This window comes from Babylonia areolata, chromosome 9 (assembly GCF_041734735.1).
Source record: "Babylonia areolata isolate BAREFJ2019XMU chromosome 9, ASM4173473v1, whole genome shotgun sequence".
In the NCBI taxonomy this organism is placed as follows: Eukaryota; Metazoa; Mollusca; class Gastropoda; order Neogastropoda; family Buccinidae; genus Babylonia; species Babylonia areolata.
The window spans coordinates 45232637-45257636 of record NC_134884.1 but is presented as its reverse complement, the minus strand read 5'-3'; the positions used below and the strand labels follow the sequence as shown (position 1 = coordinate 45257636).

Genomic DNA, 25000 nt, shown 5'->3' with positions numbered 1-25000 from the left:
ATAGACAGATATATATGTATATATATATAGAGAGAGAGAGAGAGGTGTAGATAGATAGATATATAGATAGATAGACAAACAGACAGACAGACAGAGAGATGGATAAACAGATAGACAGACGATCAGAGGTGTACGCTGCGTGTTTGTGAAATGTAGCCCTATCCCATCCTGCCCGGTGCTGAGTGTGTCGACATGTGTGGGTGTCAGTCAGGGACTTACACAAATATATATATATATACATGTATATCCAGTTCGTGGTGTAAACTCCACACATAATCTATCCCGTGGTGTCATCCTACTCAGCGGGGTGTGAAAGGTGAACCTCACAAGTGCAGTCGGTGACTGCAACGGCACAGCATTACAGCACAGCACAGCACAGCACAGCACAGCACAGCACGGCACAGCCCCCGTAGTGCAAAGAAAGAGAGAGAGAGAGAGAGACAGACAGAGGGGTATGTAAGTAGTGGGTGGCCCAGCACAGTAAGTAAGTAAGTGTCTGGATTTCTTTTCCTTCCACGCCTCACGTTTCCTGTCTCTACCCACGTGGAAGGAGCCACACACACACACACACAATAGTGAGAGCGCCCGCGGGCACACACACACACACACACACACACACACACACACACACACACACACACACACACTAGTGAGAGCGCGCGCGGGCACACACACACACACACACACACACACATACACATGTCACACACACACACACACACACACACACACACACACACATACACACACACGCGCGCACATATTCATGCGTGAACGAACACACACATGCGCGCAAATCCCTGTGTGTATGTGAGCATAACACGTTTTAATGTTTCTTTCACACTTGTGATGATCCCGTTTGCAGATGATATGAATTCAGAACTTGTCTGGAATCCGGGATATATTCTGTTGGTGCCAGAAGTACTCTCACTCCAGTCATTTTTCGTGGTAATGAGTTTTGTTTCAGGCTTCGCTCAACACGGGCACTTAAGCAGTTTAAAATGAAATAAACAGTGGTTCCCATAAAACATATATCTGATGTAAATGTTTGTCTCTATTTATTGATTGATTGATTGACTTATTTATCTATCTATCTGTTTATTTGCCGATTTATCTATCCATTCATTTATTTATTCAATTTTTTTATTTGTTTGTTCATTTATCTGTTTATTCATTAATATATCTATCTTAATATCTATCTATGGGTATAGTTTCAGTTTCAGTTTCAGTAGCTCAAGGAGGCGTCACTGCGTTCGGACAAATCCATATACACTACACCACATCTGCCAAGCAGATGCCTGACCAGCAGCGTAACCCAACGCGCTTAGTCAGGCCTTGAGGAAAAAGAAAAAAAGGTGAATAAATGATAGATAAGCTTACACAAATAAATAAATAATTAATAAATAATAAATAATAACTAAATAAATAAATAAATAATAAATAATAACTATAATTAGATGTGGTACAGGCAAGTATCTTAGCATTGAAGAAATGTGATTTAACATTTTCCTTATTAATTTTCAGCTATTTTACCATCAAAGACTGAAAGTAGAAGTCTATATATATACCTGTTGCTACAACAATTCCAAGGTATCTAAAACGGCCTGGGACTCAACAAAAATTCGTGTCACCTGGGTAGTGTGTCTGATACTTGTATGGGTATAGATAGATCGGTAGACCTGTAGACGATAATACCCATCACCAAAAGTCCAAAAAGCAAAACAAGCCAAATAATGATAGTGTTAGTGTCAATCCTTTATATATATATATATATATATATATATATATATATATATACCTTTTTTACTTTCTCTTTCTTCAAGTGGAGTGATGGCCTAGAGGTAACGCGTCCGCCTTGGAAGCGAGAGAATCTGAGTGCGCTGGTTCGAATCACGGTTCAGCCGCCGATATTTTCTCCCCCTCCACTAGACCTTCAGTGGTTGTCTGGACGCTAGTCATTCGGATGAGACGATAAACGGAGGTCCCGTGCGCTAGCATGCATTTAGCGCACGTAAAAGAACCCACGGCAACAAAAGGGTTGTTCCTGGCAAAATTCTGTAGAAAAATCCACTTCGATAGGAAAAACAAATAAAACTGCACGCAGGAAAAAATACACAAAAAATGGGTGGCGCTGTAGTGTAGCGACGAGCTCTACCTGGGGAGAGCAGCCCTAATTTCACACAGAGAAATGTGTTGTGATAAAAAGAAATACAAATACAAATTTATGTCTTTCCTTCTTTTTTTTCTTCTTTTTTTTTTCTTTTTTGTTGTTGTTGGTGGTGGTGGGTTGTTTTTTGGTGTTTTTTTGTTGTTGTTTTTTTGGTTTTGGCCAAGCTGTATATGACTGTAGGCCTTTTCTTTTTAATTGTTTTCAATCTCTATTTGTTTATTTATCAATTCGTTTGTTCATTCATTCATTTATTTATCTATCTGTTTATCTGTCTATTCGTTTATTCATATGTTGCTTCATCCATTCATTCATTTATACGCATACAAAATAAGCAAGATGCAAAACTGCATGACAGGCAGTTGAAGCCCGCACGATAACTTGCTTGATACACAGAACACTTTACAGATGGTCCAGAATTTTCAGACTCATTAATCTTCACATATTTTCTAAATATGTTAATCGTTTTCAGGATTCTCGTATTGCATTGTATTGTATTGTATTGTATTGTATTGTATTGCATTGCATTCTATTCTATTCTATTCTATTCTATTGCATTGTATTGTATTACATTGCATTGCATTGCATTGACTTGTATTGCATTGTATTGCACTGCATTGCATTGCATTGTATTGTATTGTATTGTATTGCACTTCACTGTATTGTGTTGCATTGCATTGTATTGTATTGTATTGCATTGTATTGCATTGTATTGTATTGCATTGCATTGCATCGCATTGTATTGTATTACACTTCATTGCATTGCATTGCATTGTATTGCATTGCATTGTATTGCATTGTATTGTATTGCACTTCATTGCATTGCACTGTTGTTGTTTTTTGTTTTGCTTTGTTTTGTTGTTGTTGAGGGTTGTTGTTGTTGTTGTTAATGTTGTTTTGTTTTTTGCTTCTTTTTTTTCCTTGTTCAGAATGTACAGTGCCTGCTGCACACGGGGCCACGCTTTACCGTCTCAACCGAAAGACTAGCACCCAGCCCACAGCTCAAGGTCAAGGGCAAATAGAAGGAAGGAATTTTTTTTTTTTAATTTAAAAATCCCAGTCAGTATAACTGACGGAATGGTTTACGTGCGAGGCACAACGTGGTTTAACTGCATGAATATGAGTGTAGCCGGGTTGGGGTTTTTTGGGGGGTTTTTTTGTTTGTTTTTCATATTCTACAGGATCGATACTTAGCCTTCAACCCTGATATGGCCCTGATGACTATGTGGTGGTCTGGGCTATAAGCAACAGAGAAAGAAAGGCAGAAAAAAAAAACCACGATAACTGATGTGTTTAAAATCAATAAACAAAATCGACTTTCGTTTACAGAGTTGACAACGAAGCAAATATGTTTGTTGAAGTGCGAACGGCTGTGGGTATGTGGTTATGGTTTTAAAACAAAATTGGATTAGGAAAGCTAACGAAATTAAACCCGCCCAGACAACAGCACTTAAAAAAAGAGAGAAAAAAAAAGAAGAAGAATGAACATGCGAAAACAAAACACCGTGGCTTATCATCAATCCGACCTGTCTCAAAACGTGTGAATTACTTCGTGCACTGTCCACAACGTGCAGCAGAATTAATCTCAGCAGAAATGACATCGGTTGAAATAATAAAACCAAAAAACTCTATACACAATGCACATTGCTTTTGTAATCAGAGAGCTTGAGAGAGAGAGAGAGAGAGAGAGAGAGATTTGTAGCAACAATGAAGAAAAAATCACATAACGCTAATGAAGAAGTATGATAAGAATTCTAGGAATGGGTTGTTTTATCCTTTGTCACAGCCTTGAGGAAGCCAGGTAAGGCGATAATTTGGTGAGAAAAGAAAACTATTGGGATGAATGGCAAGTTTTGTGATTTTTCGTTTATTCCATCTGTCTAACTATCTATCTATCCGTCCACACACACACACACACACACACATATATATATATATATATATAAGAGAGAGAGAGAGAGAGAGAGAGAGAACTCAGAACTCGAAACATTTTCATTCAAGGATTAAGATTTTAGGCATAGCCTATTCTTCCAATCTATCCTAGATATTTCTTCATCTAGCACAAACAGCACACACACAAACGAAGCGAAAAGGATATTCAGGGAGAGGGAGATAGAGAGCATAATATCTAATATCTATTTATTCATTTATTCATTCTAATTCTCTGCTATGTGGACAACCCTATCATAAGCGGTGCCAACACTTCACTTTCGATGCTCAAGGCTTCTTCATCATCGGTCAGCCAAAAGAGAAAAAAAAAGAGAGAAAAAAAAAGAAAAAGAAAAATCCGACAAGAGGACATCGCCCTAGCACCCGTTCAGCCCTTCAGCCAGTGTGTGTGTGTGTGTGTGGAGCTGACAGCCCCCTGAACTGGATCAATAGCATCACTGTCTGCCTGCCTGTACAGTGGAACTGGCTGTACAATTATCATACGCTTCTGTTGTTTTTCTTTCTTATTTTTCAATTTTTCACCACCTCGCGTGAATGCTGGTATTGTCCGACATGGTATATAATCATCAATGGTTTTGTTGTTATTGTTGTTGTTGTTTTCTGCTTGAGTGCTTGAATGTACGATCTGTTTTGCCTGTAATCTCTTGTTTGATTGCTCTGCTGGAATCAACATTTTCATTTATTTAAAGAATTGATTTTGCATTTTTTGTTCTTGTTCTTGTTGTGTACAGACCAACAGACGACACACAATTATGTGAAATGAATGTTTGTCATTAAAATCCTGAACTTAACCCTACAATTATTATAAACAGTAATTATATATATATATATATATATATATATCACTTCAACAACAGAACCATACAGCTGGTCTAACCGAGTCCATGCAGAGACAGAAAAACCAAACTGTGTGAGTTTCTAGGTTTACAACAACAACAACAAGAAAGCCACACACACACACACACACACACACACACACACACACACACACACACCGAAAGGAACTTACCGAAAAGGCAAAACATGGAGAGAAGTAAAAAATAAAAAAAATAAAAATAATAATAAAACAATTAACAAGGAAAGCGGCAGGACAAACCCGATCGAAAAGAGGAATTTTCTAAGGCACAAAATTTGGGAACAAGTTTCGGTTGTTGTTTTTTTTGTTTGTTTGTTTTGTTTGGTTTGGTTTTTTTGTTTTGTTTGTTTGTTTTTAATCAGTGTAAGAGTTCCCTGCATCCCACCAGGCGATGAATTATTTCATTCTCGTTTACAGCCCCTCCCCCCCCCCCCCCCCCAACACCCCACACCCCACTGGTTCATCGATAAATCAAATCTATCACGACGGGAAAAACAAACAAACCAACAAACAAATAAATAAGTTTGTTTACAGCTTACATCCATGATTTCCAGTGTTATCAAAATGTTATCGTTTCATTATTGAAGTATCTTCCATTGCGATTCCAATATGACAAGTTATATTCACAGTACTGATAATAATTAGTATACTATTATTCGAGGCTGTTGTGTTGTTGTTGTTGTTGTGTTTTGTTTGTTTGGTTTTTTTTTTGCGTTGCCAAGGGATATTTAATGACTTTTTCTTCTTCTTTTTATGTAATATCAACATGCGACAATCTTATGTTGTTGTTTGTTTGTTTGTTTCGTTGTTGTTTTGGTTTTGTTTTTGGTTTTTTCTTAACAAGATAAAGCAGTCATGTCTTTTCAACTGGACGGTCTTGGTTTGTTTGTTTTTTTGTTGTTGTTGTTTTTTTTTTACTGCACAGAATGTTAAGTATTTCTCCAACTGATCGTGAGAAATTCTATCTTCTTAACGTTTCCATGTGTCAGTTGACAAGTCTTGTCTGCTTTAATACTGATGCGAAGCAATCCAGTCCTTCCACTGTTAACACAAGGCAACCATCATTGTCTGATTATACCGTTTTGATGATTAACATATCATGATGTCAACTTTCTGAAGCAAACATACGCAAAGCATTTTTTTTTTTCCAGTGTTTACAACGTACACAATGACATCTTCTTGTAAGCGAGACAATCTTTTTCTTCAGTTCTGTCAAAGAATCCATTTGACATAATTAGACGTCCTATACTGTATATCGCCGTAGTTCAGTTACTCAAAGAGGCGTCACTGCGTTCGGACAAATCCATATACGCTGCGCCACGCTAAGCAGATGCCTGACCAGCAGCCGTGCACCTTGTTTCTATTGGTATTGCTAATGATAATTATCATATTCTCTTCCATGTAACATCTGTTGTCGACAACAGATTCATATATTACCGACTCCCATTCTCTTGTGAAGGACACACCCTCTGAAAACGGGATGACATAATCTCATATGCATGTGCATTCTATTATTGTGGGTAAAAGTGGCGTCAGTGAGAACATTCTTCTTACAAACAAAACTAACTAAAATAATTTTAATGATAATAATGATGATGATAATAATAACAATAATGACAATAATAATAATATACCCTCTAAAGTCGTTTACATCAATGTCAAGAACAGCACAAATAACGGAAAGAAAAAAAAAGAATAAATAATAGAAATGAATAAACAAATAAATAAATAAGTAAATAAGCTGATGATGATGATGATGATGATGATGATGATGACGAGAAGAAGAAGAAGAAGAAGAAGAAGAAGAAGAACAACAACAACAACAACAACAACAACAACAAGAAATATATAATAAAAATGAATATGCATAAAACACAGTCCGATTTTATGTGAACGTACAAGTGTGTGTGTGTGTGTGTGTGTGTGTGTGTGTGTGTGTGTGTGTGTGTGTGCCCTCAAATTATGTACAATTAAAGACACGCATAAGAATCTGTTTCTTAAGAAAAGCCAATTAAACGAACAAACTCGATTGGTTCAGTTTACGAAAAGGAAGCTTAATGAAACAGAAAATTAAATTTGTCCTTTTTTTTTTTATCTTTTCTAAAAATAAAATAAAATAAAATAAAACAAATAATCATTTTCCTTCTACAGCAAGATTTTCAAATTGTATAAAGATACACGCAGATAACTATGCAATGTATGAATAAAACTAATTACGTTAAACTGAAACAAACAATATTTTCGGAGAATGAACATTTCTTAAACATGGAATGAATCTTGACGTTTTGTAATGCCATAACTGGTTGGAAAGACATGAAACACATTTTTGCACACGCATTGTAGCCTATATTAATATATATATTAAGAAAACCCAGACATATGAGTACTAACTCGCTGATATTAATAAACATATATTAATAAACAGACATATGAGTACTAAGTGGCTGATAAGGCGTCATCTAATATATAAAAAAAGAGATCAGTTATTATTCCGGTCAATTGCATATTAGAGAATTGGCTTATAGATTCTGTGTGTGTGTGTGTGTGTGTGTGTGTGTGTGTGTGTGTGTGTGCTATTTAACATTATTTTCTTGTAGATGAAATTAATTTTTTGAAATAATTTCCTAAAGTGATTTTTGAAAATGTCAGACTGAGGACTGATTATATGGAAAAAAAAATCCTATTGGCATAATTCATTCCCGTTACAGACCTTACAGCTAAGATAATGACCAAACTTTAAAATAATAATGATGATAATGTTAACACAAACTGCATCCTATCAAATTCATATTAAAAAAAAAAAAAAAAAAATTTGTAAATCCTTGAAATATCGCACAGGATAAGCGCGCGCGCGAATGTGTGTGTGTGTGTGTGTGTGTGTGTGTGTGTGTGTGTGTGTGTGTGTGTGTGTGTGTGTGTGCTTGCGTGCGTGCGTATGAAGCCTATTTTTCGCATGACAGTGTTCCTTTGTTCTTTATTTTAAACGTCTTTTGACGATAAGTGATATTAGACGAGGTTAGGCGGAAAAAACATAAGAGAGAGAGAGAGAAAAGAAAGCATGCCTGTGTAATGTGAAACATCTGTAGACAATGCAAGCTACAGTCGCACACAAATTACAAGGGTGGGGATATTTCTTTGTTAATATTGTAATAGTTATACATACACACACAGTCGGTGTATACTATACATGCATTCGTAAAGGAAACAGCGCTGCCACGGTTCGTCGCCACTGTGCTCTGTTAGTGACGCTGATCACGCAACGGTTATCTGCCCTTGAGATCAATTTGCCAGCAAGACTGGTGTCAGATATTGTGCCAATTGCTATTCAATGTTATTTCTGTGTGTGTGTGTGTGTGTGTGTGTGTGTGTGTGTGTGTGTGTGTGTGTGTGTGTGTGTGTGTGTGGACGAATAGCATCTGGTTCTTTTTTTTTTTTTTTTTTTTTTTGTTAAAACAGTTAAAAAAAAAAAAAAAAAAGAGCAGTGCTGATAATTGATGGTTACAAATTAAAACAAGAGAGGCAAGGCCTTCAAGACTCACTTGTAATAAATTAAGTCCCCTACCATTAATTACAGAGTAATTTCCCTTTTTTTACTATCTGCACCAAAACGTTTGCAAAATAAATAAAAATTCCATGCTTAGCAAAACAAGTTCCTGTTTGAACAAAAAATGATAATAATGACTCCTCTTGTTGTTGTGTCAGAATAAGAGGTCAAAGTGCCAAGTTTAGAGAATACAAAAAATATAAATATAACAGTAAATGCAGTTTAAATATAACAGTATGGCTTCTTCTTTTTCTTGTTTGTGCCCATCCCAGAGGTGCAATATTGTTTTAAACAAGATGACTGGAAAGAACTGAATTTTTCCTTTTTTTATGCCAAATTTGGTGTCAACTGACAAAGTATTTGCAGAGAAAATGTCAGTGTTAAAGTTTACCATGGACACTGACTGACTGAAACCATTTATTGTCAGATTAACTGTTTGTTGTACTGACACACGGACACACACACACACACACACACACACACACACACAGACAACCGAACACCGGGTTAAAACATAGACTCACTTTGTTTACACAAGTGAGTCAAAAATTAGTTGGACCTGCCCCTATCTAAGCCGAACTTTGAAAAAGTGAACCCTGTAGAGAACAGGGCCACTACAAATCCATGGTCAAATGAAATTAGACAGGAATAAGTGAAGGAACGAATGAATAAACAAACCAATCAGTCAATCAATAAATCAATCGATCGATCAGTAAAACAGTTGTTAATTATCAGTATGTCAGTTTCACAGACGGCAGCAACAACAACTATTAAGAAGTAAGTAAGAAAGAAAGAAAGAAAGAATGAATGAATGAATGAATGCACTACAACTATAATTACTTTTTTTAAGAAACTATAACGAACAGGCATTGTATACAAACAGTCACAGGGATAGCCCAATGATAATTAAAAAATAAAGATAAGAAAATAATGACAATGATAATAACAATAATAATGATAATAATAATGATAATAACAATAATAATGATAATAATAATGATGATTGTATGAAATGTATCGTTTTATGAAATGTATCGTTTATTTGTATGTATCTGTATTTCTCTTTTTATCACAACAGATTTCTGTGTGAAATTCGGGCTGCTCTCCCCAGGGAGAGTGCGTCGCTACATTGAGAGCGCCACCCATTTTTTTGGTATTTTTTCCTGCGTGCAGTTTTATTTGTTTTTCCTATCGAAGTGGATTTTTCTACAGAATTTTGCCAGGAACAACCGTTTTGATATGGGTTCTTTTACCTGCGCTAAGTACATGCTGCACACGGGACCTCAGTTTATCCTCTCATCCGAATTACTAGCGTCCAGACCACCACTCAAGGTCTAGTGGAGAGGGAGAAAATATCGGTGGCTGAGCCATGATTCGAACCAGCGCGCTCAGATTCTCTCGCTTCCTTGGCGGACGCGTTACCTCCAGGCCATCACTCCACTCCGGTGATCTGTACGTGGTTCTAAGGACACAGCGCGCCACAATCGACCAAGCGTTGACGGGCGGAATAGCCGAGTGGTTAAAGCGTTGGACTGTCAATCTGAGGGTCCCGGGTTCGAATCACGGTGACGGCGCCTGGTGGGTGAAGGGTGGAGATTTTTACGATCTCCCAGGTAAACATATGTGCAGACCTGCTAGTGCATGAACCCCCTTCGTGTGTATACGCAAGCAGAAGATCAAATACGGACGTTAAAGATCCTGTAATCCATGTCAGTGTTCGGTGGGTTATGGAAACAAGAACATACCCAGCATGCACACCCCCGAAAACGGAGTATGGCTGCCTACATGGCGGGGTAAAAACGGTCATACACGTAAAAGCCCACTCGTATGCATACGAGTGAACGTGGGAGTTGCAGCCCACGAACGAAGAAGAAGAAGAAGAAGACCAAGCGTTGGATTTCTGATCTAATGTGCGCCAGTAGTTATCAGGATTGGAGGCCTTGTTTCGGCATGGCGGTGTGTCTTTGAGGAAGGTACTTTACCCCGAATTTCGTCACTCTAGCCAGGTAGTGGATATGAATTCACTGCTACGATATTATCAGGGGCTATGGGACCTTTAAAAGCATTTATGGAATACAATGATGTACACAGCACTACACACACACACACACACACACACACACACACACACATACACACATACATACACACACGCACGTACAAACACACACACACGGACACACACATACAAACACACGCACTTACACACACACATACACACACACACACACACACACATACACACACACACACACACGCACGCACACACACACACACACACACACGCACACACACCAAAACAAAAAAAAACACATGCACACATACATACACACACGCACGTACAAAAAAAACAACAACACACACACACATACAAACACACGCACTTACACACACACACACACACACACACACACACACACACACACACACACACATACAAACACACAAACACACACACGCACACACACACACACACACACAAACACACACACACACACACACACACGCACACACACACACACGCGCGCACACACACCAAAACAAAAAAACACACATGCACACATACATACACACACGCACGTACAAAAAAAACAACAACACACACACACATACAAACACACGCACTTACACACACACACACACACACACACACACATACAAACACACAAACACACACACGCACACACACACACACACACACAAACACACACACACACACACACACACACACGCACACACACACACACGCGCGCACACACACCAAAACAAAAAAAAAACACATGCACACATACATACACACACGCACGTACAAAAAAACAACAACACACACACACATACAAACACACGCACTTACACACACACACACACACACACACACACACACACACACACACACAACCACACAAATACACACACACACACACACACACACACACACACACACACACGGCACACACGGCACACATACACATACACACACGCACTTATACACACACACACACACACTTACACACACACACACACACACACACACACACACACACACACACGCCATCCCCCACCCCCACTCCCCTCCCCTCCAAAAAAAAAAAGTGCCAAAAAGAGGAGGTTCAGTTATCAACATCCACACAGACACAAACGTTCAGGCTGAGTGAAGAGCCAACTGCACCCCCTCAGCAAAACAGGGAAGGGGGAAAAAGGGGGCGGGGGGGGGGGGGGGGTAGTGAGGGGAGGTGGGGGAGGGGAGGTGGTAAGGGGTGAGGGCGATGCCACTCTGCTCACAGACAGACAGACAGACAGACCATCATCATCATCATCATCATCATCCCTATCAGACCCACTACACAGCAGCAGCAGCAGCAGCAAAGTAAACCTAACTGAAGTGTGACAGGCAGACAGTGTGTGTGTGTGTGTGTGTTGCACGTGCTATTGGCAAAACAGTGCCAGTCAGGCAGCTGTGTGTGTGTGTGTGTGTGTGTGTGTGTGTGTGTGTGTGTGAGGGGAGGGGGGGTTGAAAGGGCTTGAGGGGTGGTTGTAAAGTGGGGGAGAGAGGGACGTTTATCTTTTCTCAATAAGGGTTTTGAGGGTTATCTGTGTATAAAGTGTGGTTTTCGCCGTGTGTGTGTGTGTGTGTGTGTGTGTGTGTGTGTGTGTGAGCTGGAGTGTGCGTGTGGGTAAGGGTGGTGGAGGTGAGGGAGAGACGTTATCTTCATTTTCACTGCTTCTTTTTTTTTCTTTTCTTTTTTTTTAATCTTAATTCGGGTTATCCATTCATGCCCGGTCTGACCTTAACAGGAATGACAACACAGATAGGTGTTGGTTTGTTTGCTTGCTTATTTTTAAGACTGTGTGTGTGTGTGTTGTGTGTGTACGTGTGTGTGTGTGTGTGTGTACGTGTGTGTGTGTGTGTGTGTTCTTTCTGAATCTTTATAAATGTTCAGCCAGTTCAATTTGTAACACAAATCCGCGCAGAAGCAGGGTCTGATTCTCCAAAGAACCGTGATAATTGCGATAAATGTGCTTTTTGGTTGTGTTTTTGTTTTTGTTGGGGTTTTGTGTGTGTGTGTGTGTGTGTGTGTGTGTGTGTGTGTGTGTGTGTGTGTGTTGTTGTTGTTGTTGTTGTAAATGATCAGATTTGTCTTTTTTTCGCCCTCTTTCTCTTACCCTCCCCCATAATCTTCTCACCTGCGCGCACGCACACTCACTTTCACACACACACACACACACGCACGCACGCACGCAAACACCCACGCACGCGCATACACACACACGGGCGCGCGCGCACGCACCCATGAGCCGTCAAAAAGGATTCCCTTTTTCCAACAGTATAAGCGAACAGCGTTGATACAGAGCTATAGGAGTTGCATGACACAAGATTATCATTATAGTCAGTGCGATAAACCTTTGTTTTGTGTGTTCCCTGTATTGTGGGGGTTAGCGTGTAGTCATGTCTGTAGTCAGTGCGATAAACCTTTGTTTTGTGTGTTCCCTGTATTGTGGGGGTTAGCGTGTAGTCATGTCTGTAGTCACTGCGATAAACCTTTGTTTTGTGTGTTCAGTGTATTGTGGGGGTTACCGTGTAGTCATGTCTGTAGTCTCTGCGATAAACCTTTGTTTTCTGTGTTCCCTGTATTGTGGGGGTTACCGTGTGTTCCCTGTATTGTGGGGGTTAGTGTGTAGTCATGTCTGTAGTCACTGCGATAAACCTTTGTTTTGTGTGTTCCCTGTATTGTGGGGGTTAGCGTGTAGTCATGTCTGTAGTCACTGCGATAAACCTTTGTTTTCTGTGTTCCCTGTATTGTGGGGGTTAGCGTGTAGTCATGTCTGTAGTCACTGCGATAAACCTTTGTTTTGTGTGTTCCCTGTATTGTGGGGGTTAGCGTGTAGTCATGTCTGTAGTCAGTGCGATAAACCTTTGTTTTGTGTGTTCAGTGTATTGTGGGGGTTAGCGTGTAGTCATGTCTGTAGTCAGTGCGATAAACCTTTGTTTTGTGTGTTCAGTGTATTGTGGGGGTTAGCGTGTAGTCATGTCTGTAGTCACTGCGATAAACCTTTGTTTTGTGTGTTCCCTGTATTGTGGGGGTTAGCGTGTAGTCATGTCTGTAGTCAGTGCGATAAACCTTTGTTTTGTGTGTTCAGTGTATTGTGGGGGTTAGCGTGTAGTCATGTCTGTAGTCAGTGCGATAAACCTTTGTTTTCTATGTTCCCTGTATTATGGGGGTTAGCGTGTAGTCATGTCTGTAGTCAGTGCGATAAACCTTTGTTTTCTATGTTCCCTGTATTGTGGGGGTTAGCGTGTAGTCATGTCTGTAGTCAGTGCGATAAACCTTTGTTGTGTGTTCCCTGTATTGTGGGGGTTAGCGTGTAGTCATGTCTGTAGTCACTGCGATAAACCTTTGTTTTCTGTGTTCCCTGTATTGTGGGGGTTAGCGTGTAGTCATGTCTGTAGTCACTGCGATAAACCTTTGTTCTGTGTGTTCCCTGTATTGTGGGGGTTAGCGTGTAGTCATGTCTGTAGTCAGTGCGATAAACCTTTGTTTTGTGTGTTCCCTGTATTGTGGGGGTTAGCGTGTAGTCATGTCTGTAGTCAGTGCGATAAACCTTTGTTCTGTGTGTTCCCTGTATTGTGGGGGTTAGCGTGTAGTCATGTCTGTAGTCACTGCGATAAACCTTTGTTTTGTGTGTTCCCTGTATTGTGGGGGTTAGCGTGTAGTCATGTCTGTAGTCACTGCGATAAACCTTTGTTTTGTGTGTTCCCTGTATTGTGGGGGTTAGCGTGTAGTCATGTCTGTAGTCACTGCGATAAACCTTTGTTTTGTGTGTTCCCTGTATTGTGGGGGTTAGCGTGTAGTCATGTCTGTTTACAACGTCATCCTTTATCACCATCAACGCCAACAATGTGTAACACATAAGTATTGTCACTGTGTTGTCTATCATTATTATTATTATCATCATCATCATCATTATTATTATTATTATCATTATCATCATCATCATCAACATCATCACTATTATTATCATCATCATCATCATTGTTATTATTATCATCATCATCATCATTGTTATTATTATTATCATCATCATCATCATCATCCTTCTTCTTCTTCTTCTTCTTCTTCTTATTATTATTATCAGTAGTAGCAGCAACAGCAGCAGCAGCAGTAGTAGTAGTAGTAGTAGTAGTAGTAGCATTATCATTAGTAGTAGTAGTATCAGTATTAATAATAATAATAATAATATTATTATTATTATTATTATTGCTGTTGTTGTATTACAATCATCATCATCATCATCATCATCGTCATCATCATCATCATCATCTCGAAAACTGATTTTTTTTTTTCAATCACCACTCTACCCCCCCCCCCCCCCCCCCCCCCCCCCCCACACACACACACACACACACACACCACACACACACACACACACACACACACACACACACACAGCAACAAACAGTGCAGACAAGCAGCAGGTAATTCAATGAACAAAAACGAAATATAAAAAAGTGGATTTTTTTTTTTTTTAATCTCACATTCTCTCTTCCTCTGTCGTGTTGCTCGCAAGTGCATTATTCACACACACACACACACACACACACACACACACACACACACACACACACACACACACACACACACGGTTTTTTTTCCCCAATTTATTCATTAATTAATTTATTGATACGTTTTATTTATTCATCTATGTACTATTCATACATTAAAAAATTATCTATTTATTCTCGTATGTGTATGTATGTGTGTATATATATATATATATATATATATATATATATATATATATATATATATATATATATATATATATAGAGAGAGAGAGAGAGAGAGAGATCTATATATATATCTATCTATCTATATATATATATATATATATATATATATAATAGACCACAATAATCTGCAAAAACTATTTGTGGACGAATAATGATAACAAGAGTCTGCCGACGAAACTAAACAGTATTCCAGTGTGCTGTGTACTGTATTCTGTCGGCTGTTTGCCCAAGAAAGATGCGTCGCTAGAAAAAAGAAAAAGAAAAAAAAGTTCGGGGAGCAGAGGCTGTATTTTCAAAACCTGGCAGGGGCAATCACATGTCGCCATGGGTTCCTTTACGCGCACAAAATGCACGCTTACAACGGGAATTCAGTTCATCGTCACACACCTACCCCACCCCTCCCAAAAAATATGAGACAAAATAAAGATGTAATAATAATAATAATATAACAACAATAATAACAGTAATAATAAAATCAATAATAATAATAATAAATACATAACAATAGATAAATGAATAAACGAATAGATAAATAAATAAATAATGAATGAATAAATAAATAATATATATATATATATATAAGATTAATGGAAAGCAGCCAGGTGTGCATTTCTGCGTGATAGATAATAACATGCTTTTATCAATTATCTATCAGTTCAAGTTACAGATCCATGTTTGTCTGTGTGAAAAAAATTAAATAAATAAATGTGGAAGAAAAGAAGATGACCACCTACTAATTTAAGTTTTTAAACCTTACAAGAAACAAAAAAAATGGACCTGATGTACATCACATCTTACTGTTTTTAATAATTTTTTTAATCAAAAAATAATGGTTATATATGTATCGTAATGTGTTTATAGCTGGGTTTTTTGTTTGTTTTTGTTGTTGTTGATTTTTCTTGTTATTGTTGTTTGTTTGATATTTATGAACATGAATTTTTTTTTTTTAATCATCCTGCATATAATATTATCTAAATGGTCCACCATGTGCACATATTATTGAAGCGGTTATACGTATTATCAAAGAGCGCAATCAGAAGCATGTCTTTGATTTTTAATTTACTAATTTTTGTCATACAGTTATTTAGATATTCAAACCAACCCTTAAGCCGAAAACTAACAGATAGTTGTAAGAAATAAATAATTAAATAATGATACGATGAATTGTTCACTATAGGCGTACGTCAATTATTTTACTATGAATGTTCATATCATTGTTTTGTTAAGTGTGGACACGCAAGTGCGGACAATCAACACCGAGACACGTCATATCATATATGCATATACATATACATATATACATACAGACATATATATATATATATATATATATATTATATGCATGTATGTATGTATATGTAAAGGTGTAGTTCCAAAATCAAATATGTCCAGAAACAAATCAAAGCATGGTATACTAAAATCTTATAAATAGATATCAATATGTCTTTATGAATGTAACGAAAATCTCTCTCTCTCTCTCTCTCTCTCCCTCTCTATCTATCTATCTATCTATCTATCTATCTATCTATCTCTCTCTCTCTCTCTCTCTCTCTCTCTCTCTCTATATATATATATATATATATATATATATATATCTGAACATATTCCTCCTTGTAACTTTAACGCCCAGTCAGATTCTAACCTCATAAACATATCCTATGTCGAGGGGCCGAGGCAGTGTGGGTCAGGCGTTTCGGATCCCTGACCCAGTGTTCACCAGGGATCAGGGTTCGAGGCCCCGGTTGGGCATGATGCTGTGTCCCTGGGAAAGGCACTGTACTCCGATGTTCCACACCCCGCCCAGTTTGGGGAAGGTTACACGGCGGAAGGAGAAGTTTGGATCTTCCCTATCTTCCTGTTGCCGAGAGCTAGACATTGTGGATAAATATATATGAAATAACTGCCCTGATGGTCGGAAGAGGCTATTGGAAATTCCTTTTTCCTGCTTCTTCTTCTTTTTTCTTTTTTTTCCGTTTCATGACCATCACGAACTTGCCGATGACTCTGTCGTGGTTGAAGCATACTGGGCATTTTCGTGTCTCCACAACCCACCGAACCACTGACATGGATTAATTGCAGCATCAGGATCTTTAACGTGCGTATTTGATCTTTTGCTTGCGTATACACACAGTGGAGATTGAGCCGCCAGCAGGTCTGCACATATACTGACCTGGGAGATGGGAACGATCTCCGCCCTTCACCCATCAGGTGCGCGGAACCGGGGAATCGAACTCAGGAAATTCGGGTGAGACCCCACCTCTCTAACTATTCAACCAGCGCTCCCGACAAATCTTTAAATGAACATATGCGAATGTAAAGCAAAGTGTAGGTTATTCTCTCCCCCAACATTTACATTGTTCTTGTGGACTGAACACACACACACACACACACATCATTGCCAACAGACGTTCTCTTTGTAAATAATACGTGAGGTTTTGGGGTGGGTTTTGTGTGTGTGTGTGTGTGTGTTGTGTTGTGTTGTGTTTTGTTGTGTGTGTGTGTGTGTGCGTGCGTGTGCGGCCGAGCAAGCGTTTGAGTATGTGTTGCGCCAGTTGCATGGTAAAGTGTTATCTCACACTTCCGTTTCTGGTGGACGCTATGTACCGTGGATATCACCTCCCGGGTTTCCTTCGGGAGGTCTGTGGGCTAGTGCCGCCAATACACAGCTGATACCGCGCTGAACGCCTGCCTGCACATCTACAGGCCTCTTCACTTTCCGCTGACGTCAAATAGTGCAGCATGGAAAAATTGCATCGCTCCACTGTTGGCCGCCGTTCTTTCTCTGTCTCTGGACCTTGCATTTGGAATTAACTTCCTCTTTCGCTTCGTCAGGTCTCCGAACTCAGCTCTATCAAGTATGGCCTTAACTCTCTCCATACGAACGGCGAAAGAGACGACGTTAACAGCGTTTCTCCCCAATTACCACCATCAAAATATTACATGCGGAAGGCTCTTACACTGAAGAGGTGAATGTTGACAAAGAATACCACAATTCTGACGACGGAAGCTAAAGGTTGGGTCATTCAGACACCCACTGGACATCCGAGGGGTCTGTGTAGAGGAGAAGAGAGGACTGGCCGTACGGAGTGAGTTAAAACCCACCTCTTCACAAGATAGCCTCCCTCCCCTGCCTCTTCCTTGTCTTCAGTTTCTCCAGTTTTAGAGTTATGCATGCGTGTGAATGACTGGTGTGAAAGCGCTTTGATTGTCTCTGCACAAGATTCAGCGCTATATGAATACTATTATCATTCTTATTATTATTGAAATTATCACTTTTTTTTTAGTACATGTTAATTTTGGTAACGGAAATGGGGAAGGTACGTCACTGTCATGATCATTCTTCTTCTTACTTTTATCATTATTATTATTATTGAGCAATTCTTTAGTGTTATATATATATATATATATTAAATCTAATTTTTTTTATACGGAATGATTATGCATTGGGCTACTATTAAAAGATAATAATAACAACAACAACAACAACAATAATGATGCTGATGATGGTAATAATAATGGTAATGATAATAATGATGATATAGGCATAACAGCAATAACAACAACAGCAACAACAACATTAAGAAGAAACAAATCATAATCATAAATCATAATTATGACAACAGGCATAACAATGATAACAGCAGCAGCAACAACAATAAAAAGAAGAAGAAAACAACAACAACAACAACACAATAAATACTATAATGATAATAACAATTTAAAAGATATAATAATTATAATAATAATAATGATAATAATATGAAGACGAAGACGAACAAGAAGAATGATAATGATGATGATAATAATATTAATATGAATTGTAACATTAACAATAACAAAACAACAACAACAATATAATAATAATAATAATAATAATGATGATGATGGCGATGATTTAAGAAGACGTGAAAGAAGAGCATAATTTCTTTCTTCATGGTATGGCTTTCACGGTGGTATGAAGCAGACCGTAGAGGGCACTTGTGTCACATTTTGATGCTGGTTGTAGATAGAGCTGTTCAGTTATTGTGAGTGTAGTATGAGTGATGACATTCTCTTTACTATTCACTATCAGCGCGCACCCGTGGGGTGTGTGTTACGTGGATGCGCTTCATAATTCTGCTGTAATGTCGTTCTCTGAAATCTGTAACATTTTCATGTGAATTCTACGCCCAATGTGTTTCCTGAAATAAATATATTTTGTCTTGTTTCTTGTAAAATTGAGATGTGTACGTATATTCTCTCTCTCTCTCTCTCTCTCTCTCTCTCTCTCACACACACACACACACACACACACACACACACACACACACACGCACACACACAAACTATAGATATACTGACAAAGAGAGAGAGACAAAGGGGGAATAAGTGTATGTGTGTCTGTGTGTGTGTGTGTGTGTACCATTCTGTGTGTGTGTCTGTATATCACTCTGTGTGTGTGTGTGTGTGAGTGTGTGTGTGTGTGTGTGTGTGTGTGTGTGTGTATGTATCGAGACCTAAGGAAGACAGTGTCACCCCCCCCCCCACACACACACACACACACACCCAACCCCCCACCCCCACGACCCCACCACCCCACCAGCGGGGTATACAACCCATGGGTGCCGTAGGAGTGTGGAGGGGGGGAGTGGGGAGGGGTGGTGTGGAGGGAGAGAAAGGCAATGTCTCAGTGTGATGATGGAGTCTGCTATGGAAATAAAGGTCAGAGACAGAGACACACACACACACACATAGACACTGACGACACCCCTGTTCCCCAGCATCCCTGTCCTACTGCATTCCTCTTCTTCCCCTGCCCCCTTTGTATTCTGTTGGGGTTTTGTGGGGGGGGGTTTTCGGGGGATGGGTTTTTTGTTTGTTTTTTGTTGTTGTTTTTTCTCCTCTGTTACTTCTGTATGTTCTCGTTCATTCATTCAGTACCTTTCCCTCCCCTCCTCTCTCTCTCTCTCTCTCTCTCTCTCTCTCTCTCTCTCTGCCGATTATCATAATATTATTTACAGTTATCATGTAGCCAGACATAAAATAAAATCTTAATTCTCTCTCTCTCTCTCTCTCTCTCTCTCTCTCTCTCTCTCTCTTTCAAAACGTTTTTTATCCGAGAATTAAGATTATAGGCCACGAGTTCCCTCTCTCTCTCTCTCTCCCTCCCTCCCTCTCTCTCTCTCAGCCTCTTATGGATCACCTTTACATGTTAACCGTGGCATCTTTTCATGATGTGAAAGAAATGCACTCGGTTCGTTACCGACTTAAAAACAGTTTAAAAAATTGACGAGAATAAAACATGAACAGATGATTGAATGGCAGAACAAACGACTTAATGATGAGTGAAGGAATGAGCGAATTAATAAATGAATGAACGAACGAACGAACGAACGAATGATTGAATGAACGAATGAATGAATGAATGAATGAATGAATAACGTTTCTGAACCTGTTGTCTCCTTTTTGTCTCCTTCCCATTAAGCGGAGATGTGAAAATAGAGTTACAGAGGAAAGCATACACACACATATAAAAAATCATCAGTGAGCAGAGAAAAGTGAACACACTAGACAAGGTTCTAACAAAGAAAGGAAGAAAGAAGAAGAAGAAGAAGACTGAGAAGAAGAGGAGGAGGAGGAAGAAGAAGAGGGGGAGGAGGAGGGGGAGGAGGAAGAAGAAGAAAAAGAAGGAGGAGGAGAAGAAGGAGAAGAGGAGGAGGAGGAAGAAGAGAAAGAAGAAGACGAAGAAGAAGAAGAAGTGTTAGAAGAAGAACAACAAGAACAAGAACAACAAGACGAAGAAGAACAAGAAGAAGACGAACAAGAACAAGAAGAACAACAAGAACAAGAAGAAGAGCAAGAAGGAGAAGGAGAAGAAGAAGAAGGAATGGAAGAAGTGAAAGACTGTGGCACAAAGCACGGACACTCACCCTCATCCCCACTGTCCGAGGAGGTGGTGGAGGAGGAGGCAGAGGCCCCCCTCCCTCCCCTCCCCTCCTCCCGCCGTTGTTGCTGTTGTTGATGTTGTTGTCGTCGTTCTTGATGTTGTTGTTGTTGTTGTTGTTGTTGCTGCCCCATGATGGCGGCGATGGAGAACGCCGTGGCCTTAGACGACAACTGTGATGACGACGACGACGATGACGATGACGACGACGCCGATTTGACAGGACTGAGTGCCTCCCCCCTCACCACCCCCGGGTCTAGCAGTGCTCCGGGGGCAGGTCTGTCCGGACTCAACGCCGCCATCTCGATGCTGCTCACTGCGGCCTCCAGTGCCGTGCTCACTGAGCCATGCTGGTCTGGCTGAGCCACAGTTGCTTTTTATCTAGTTATTTATTTATTATCAATAAAATAAAAATAAAAATAAAAAACGAAACAAAAGTGTCGGTATCAAAGTAAAAATCAGTAACAAATTTCGCACCACCCACCACATACACACATGCACACCACCTGACGTGTGTAATCCTTACACTTGGCAATTGTCTTCACAGCCTTGTGTGTAAATGTACCTTTTCAAAATTGACCGTTGCAGTACAACTCTGAAATCAATCCTGGCTGACAGAGCACACCTTTATAATCTTGTCCAAGCAGTCTTTCTTTGAAGACAGACGACGCACGGGGGAAAAAAAGAAAGAAAGAAAGAAAGAAAAAGAAAGCCGACAAAATAAATCCAATAAGTAAAATCCAATCACCAAACAAATCCCAGGACTGTAACACAGGCAGCAGCATCAACAACAACAACAATAACAGAAGAAGCGAGTACAGGAGTCGGTCAGTAAGTAAATGACAACAAGGCACCCCCCCTAAACACTGATGATGATGATGATGATACTGATGCTGCTTCTGGCTGCACCGGAGTCAACTTGACGCCTTTACTTATTCATTGTGTGCAAGGATGGATGGATGGCACTGGAAACGGGGAAAGCACCACACCTCCACACACACACACTCCCACACACACTGTTGCAGCAGTTGTAGCAGCCAGGGAGGTGAAGAAGAGGGAAGAGACGAAGGCCGCAGTGTGCCTGTCTCTCCGGGCAGTCGGCCTGTCAAAGCTGTTGTCAACGCCGCGGGGTTCCTGGCCGAGGCACTCCCGAGCCCTCCAACGGCAGGCCGAGGTGACAGAAATGGCAGGCCAGCGGCTGGATGGAGTGAAAACTAGCAGATCAACGTGAGAAGACATGATGCCTATCGCCCCTGCTCCTACCCGCGCCGACACCATCAACGCCCTCACACGCTCTTTTGCAAGCCTCCACCTCATTGGCTACCGCTGACAGCCTGGCCACGCCCCTCGCGGTGGTGGTGGTGGGGGGGACACGGCCAAGGGGGCGGGGCCGACACCGCGGCGCTGCGGCGGGCTTTGATTGGACGCTGGGCCTTCCCCCACCACATCCCCACCACCCAACCGTTCCGCCCCGCGCGGAGAGGTTGACGAAGGGGACAGGAGGAGGAAGGGGGTGTGTCGCTGTGTGCGGTGTGAGGGGGAGGGGGGCGGAGAGCTCTCCACAGTTTGTTTGTTGCCAAGCCGTCTGCGCAGAGGAGCGGAGCTGAGAAGTCAACAAGAGGAAGCGCCGCCATTCTTTCAGAACCCGTGAAAGGGGCGAGGGGGGGAGGGAGGGGGGGGGGAGGGGGAGGAGTAGGGGGAAGGAGGGTGGATAGCGGTGGGTGGGGATGGAGGGACAGGGAGGGCGGGAGGCAGGGAGTGAGGACGGCGCTGTATTGGCACGAGAGGCGCCGGGCAGGGGTGAGGTGCAAAGATACACGGCGAGGAGTCTGGGGGTGGGGGAGGGGCCGGAGGGGGGGTGGAGGGGTGAGGGAGAGAGGAGAGGATGTACGGGAGCTGGAAGAAGACGGAGGAGGAGGAGGAGGTGAGGAAGAGGAGGGAGGGGGGAGAGGTTTGAGTGCAGCATTGATGAGGGCTAACCGGCGAGGCCTGGAGTGGTAAGAAGCGGGTGGGGAGGAGAGGGGTGGGGAGGAGAGGGCGGGGGTGGCTGGTGTGGTGGTGGTGGTGGTGGTTAAACAGGAGGCGAGGTGGGCAGAGGGGGAGGGAGGCGGGGGAGGGGGAGCGGGGCTGGGTGGTGGGGGGTAGTGGTGGCGCAGGAGCTTGGTAATTACCGTAATGGAGCAGGACTTGGCTAATGGAGCAACCACCCCACCACCACCACCCACCAACCTCTCTCCGCCCCCCCACCCCCACCCCCCACTCCCACCCCCTTTCCCGTTCCCCTCGCAGTCGGCCGTGCGTTTCTCCCTTCTCTCACCCCCCAACCCCCCAACCTCTCCCACCTCCTACCATCACCACACCCACCTCCACCCCCACCCCCACCCGCCCCCTCCCCATGACCAGTTTGTACACACACACACAGCGTGGTCCCGCCCCCCGCCGCCTTGTCAATTACCACGTGCAGTCTGCAATCAACAGTCAACCACCATACAGCACCCCCACCCCTCCACCCCCAACCAGCCGCTCCACCTTCCACCCACTGCTTCCTTCTCACTATTTCCACTGACTTGTCCACTTTCTTCCCGTGTGTTTATTTCTAGGTGTCTTTTCATGTATGTATGTATGTATGTGTGAGAAATGTTATTTGTATTGCGCTTTTTTGCCTGACAATCATTAAGGCTCAAAAGACGTCAGGCTCTGCAATAAAGAGGACATATGATTGAATACAATCTTACATGTATAATTTATATATATATATATATATATATATATTTGTATTTGCATTTCTTTTTATCACAACAGATTTCTCTGTGTGAAATTCGGGCTGCTCTCCCCAGGGAGAGCGCGTCGCCATACTACAGCGCCACCCATTTTTTTGCATTTTTTCCTGTGTGCAGTTTTATTTATTTTTCCTACTGAAGTGGATTTTTCTACAGAATTTTGCCAGGAACAACCCTTTTGTTGCCGTGGGTTCTTTTACGTGCGCTATGTGCATGCTGCACACGGGACCTCGGTTTATCGTCTCATCCGAATGACTAGCGTCCAGACCACCACTCAAGGTCTAGTGGAGGGGGAGAAAATTTCGGGGGCTGTGCCGTGATTCGAACCAGCGCGCTCAGATTCTCTCGCTTCCTAGGCGGACGCGTTACCTCTAGGCCATCACTCTCTCTCTCTCTCCCTCCCCCTTTCCCTTCCGCCCCCCTCTCTCTCTCTCTTTTCCTCCCTCTCTCTCTTCCTTCTCCAGCGGGTGTCTCCAAAGTTCACCGCACAGAACTTCATCGCCTTTTTACCGGAAATGATCACTTGTGTGTGTGTGTGTGTGTGTGTGTGTGTGTGTGTGTGCGTGTGCATGTGTGTGCGTGCGAGAGAGAGAGAGCGAGAGAGACCCAGAGAGAGAGAGAGAGAGCTGTTGAACTAGTGGTAGGGTAGATGAAGGCACACATTAACGGTAGACTAAACGCGGGAAAAGTGGGGGACTCACATGGTGCAGATAGCTAATAGGTCAGGGTCTTAAAGTAAGAGTCCCTCGGCTCATTGTGACCACCCTGTCCGATAAGGTTTTAAGTCAAATGGGGTGGGGGGTCTTCTCCGTTTGGTTATGTGTGCAACATCAGTCGCACATGAATACATACATACTAACTAACTAACTAACTAACTAACTAACTAACTATATATATATATATATATATATATATATATATATATATATATACGTGTGTGTGTGTGTGTGTGTGATGTATCTATATCTATGCATCTAACTAACTAACTAT

General features: G+C 41.3%; 1 protein-coding gene across 1 annotated transcript in view; it reads right to left on the bottom strand.

Moving 5' to 3' along the window:
* The window catches only part of LOC143285653 (uncharacterized), a 119616-nt gene extending 97138 nt beyond the window's left edge, over positions 1-22478 (bottom strand). Inside the window, exon 1 of the mRNA XM_076593049.1 lies at positions 21217-22478. Coding sequence (XP_076449164.1) covers positions 21217-21532 — 316 coding nt within the window. The 5' untranslated portion in view covers positions 21533-22478. The remainder of the gene's footprint in view (positions 1-21216) is intronic.
* Between the last annotated feature and the right edge of the window lie 2522 nt (positions 22479-25000).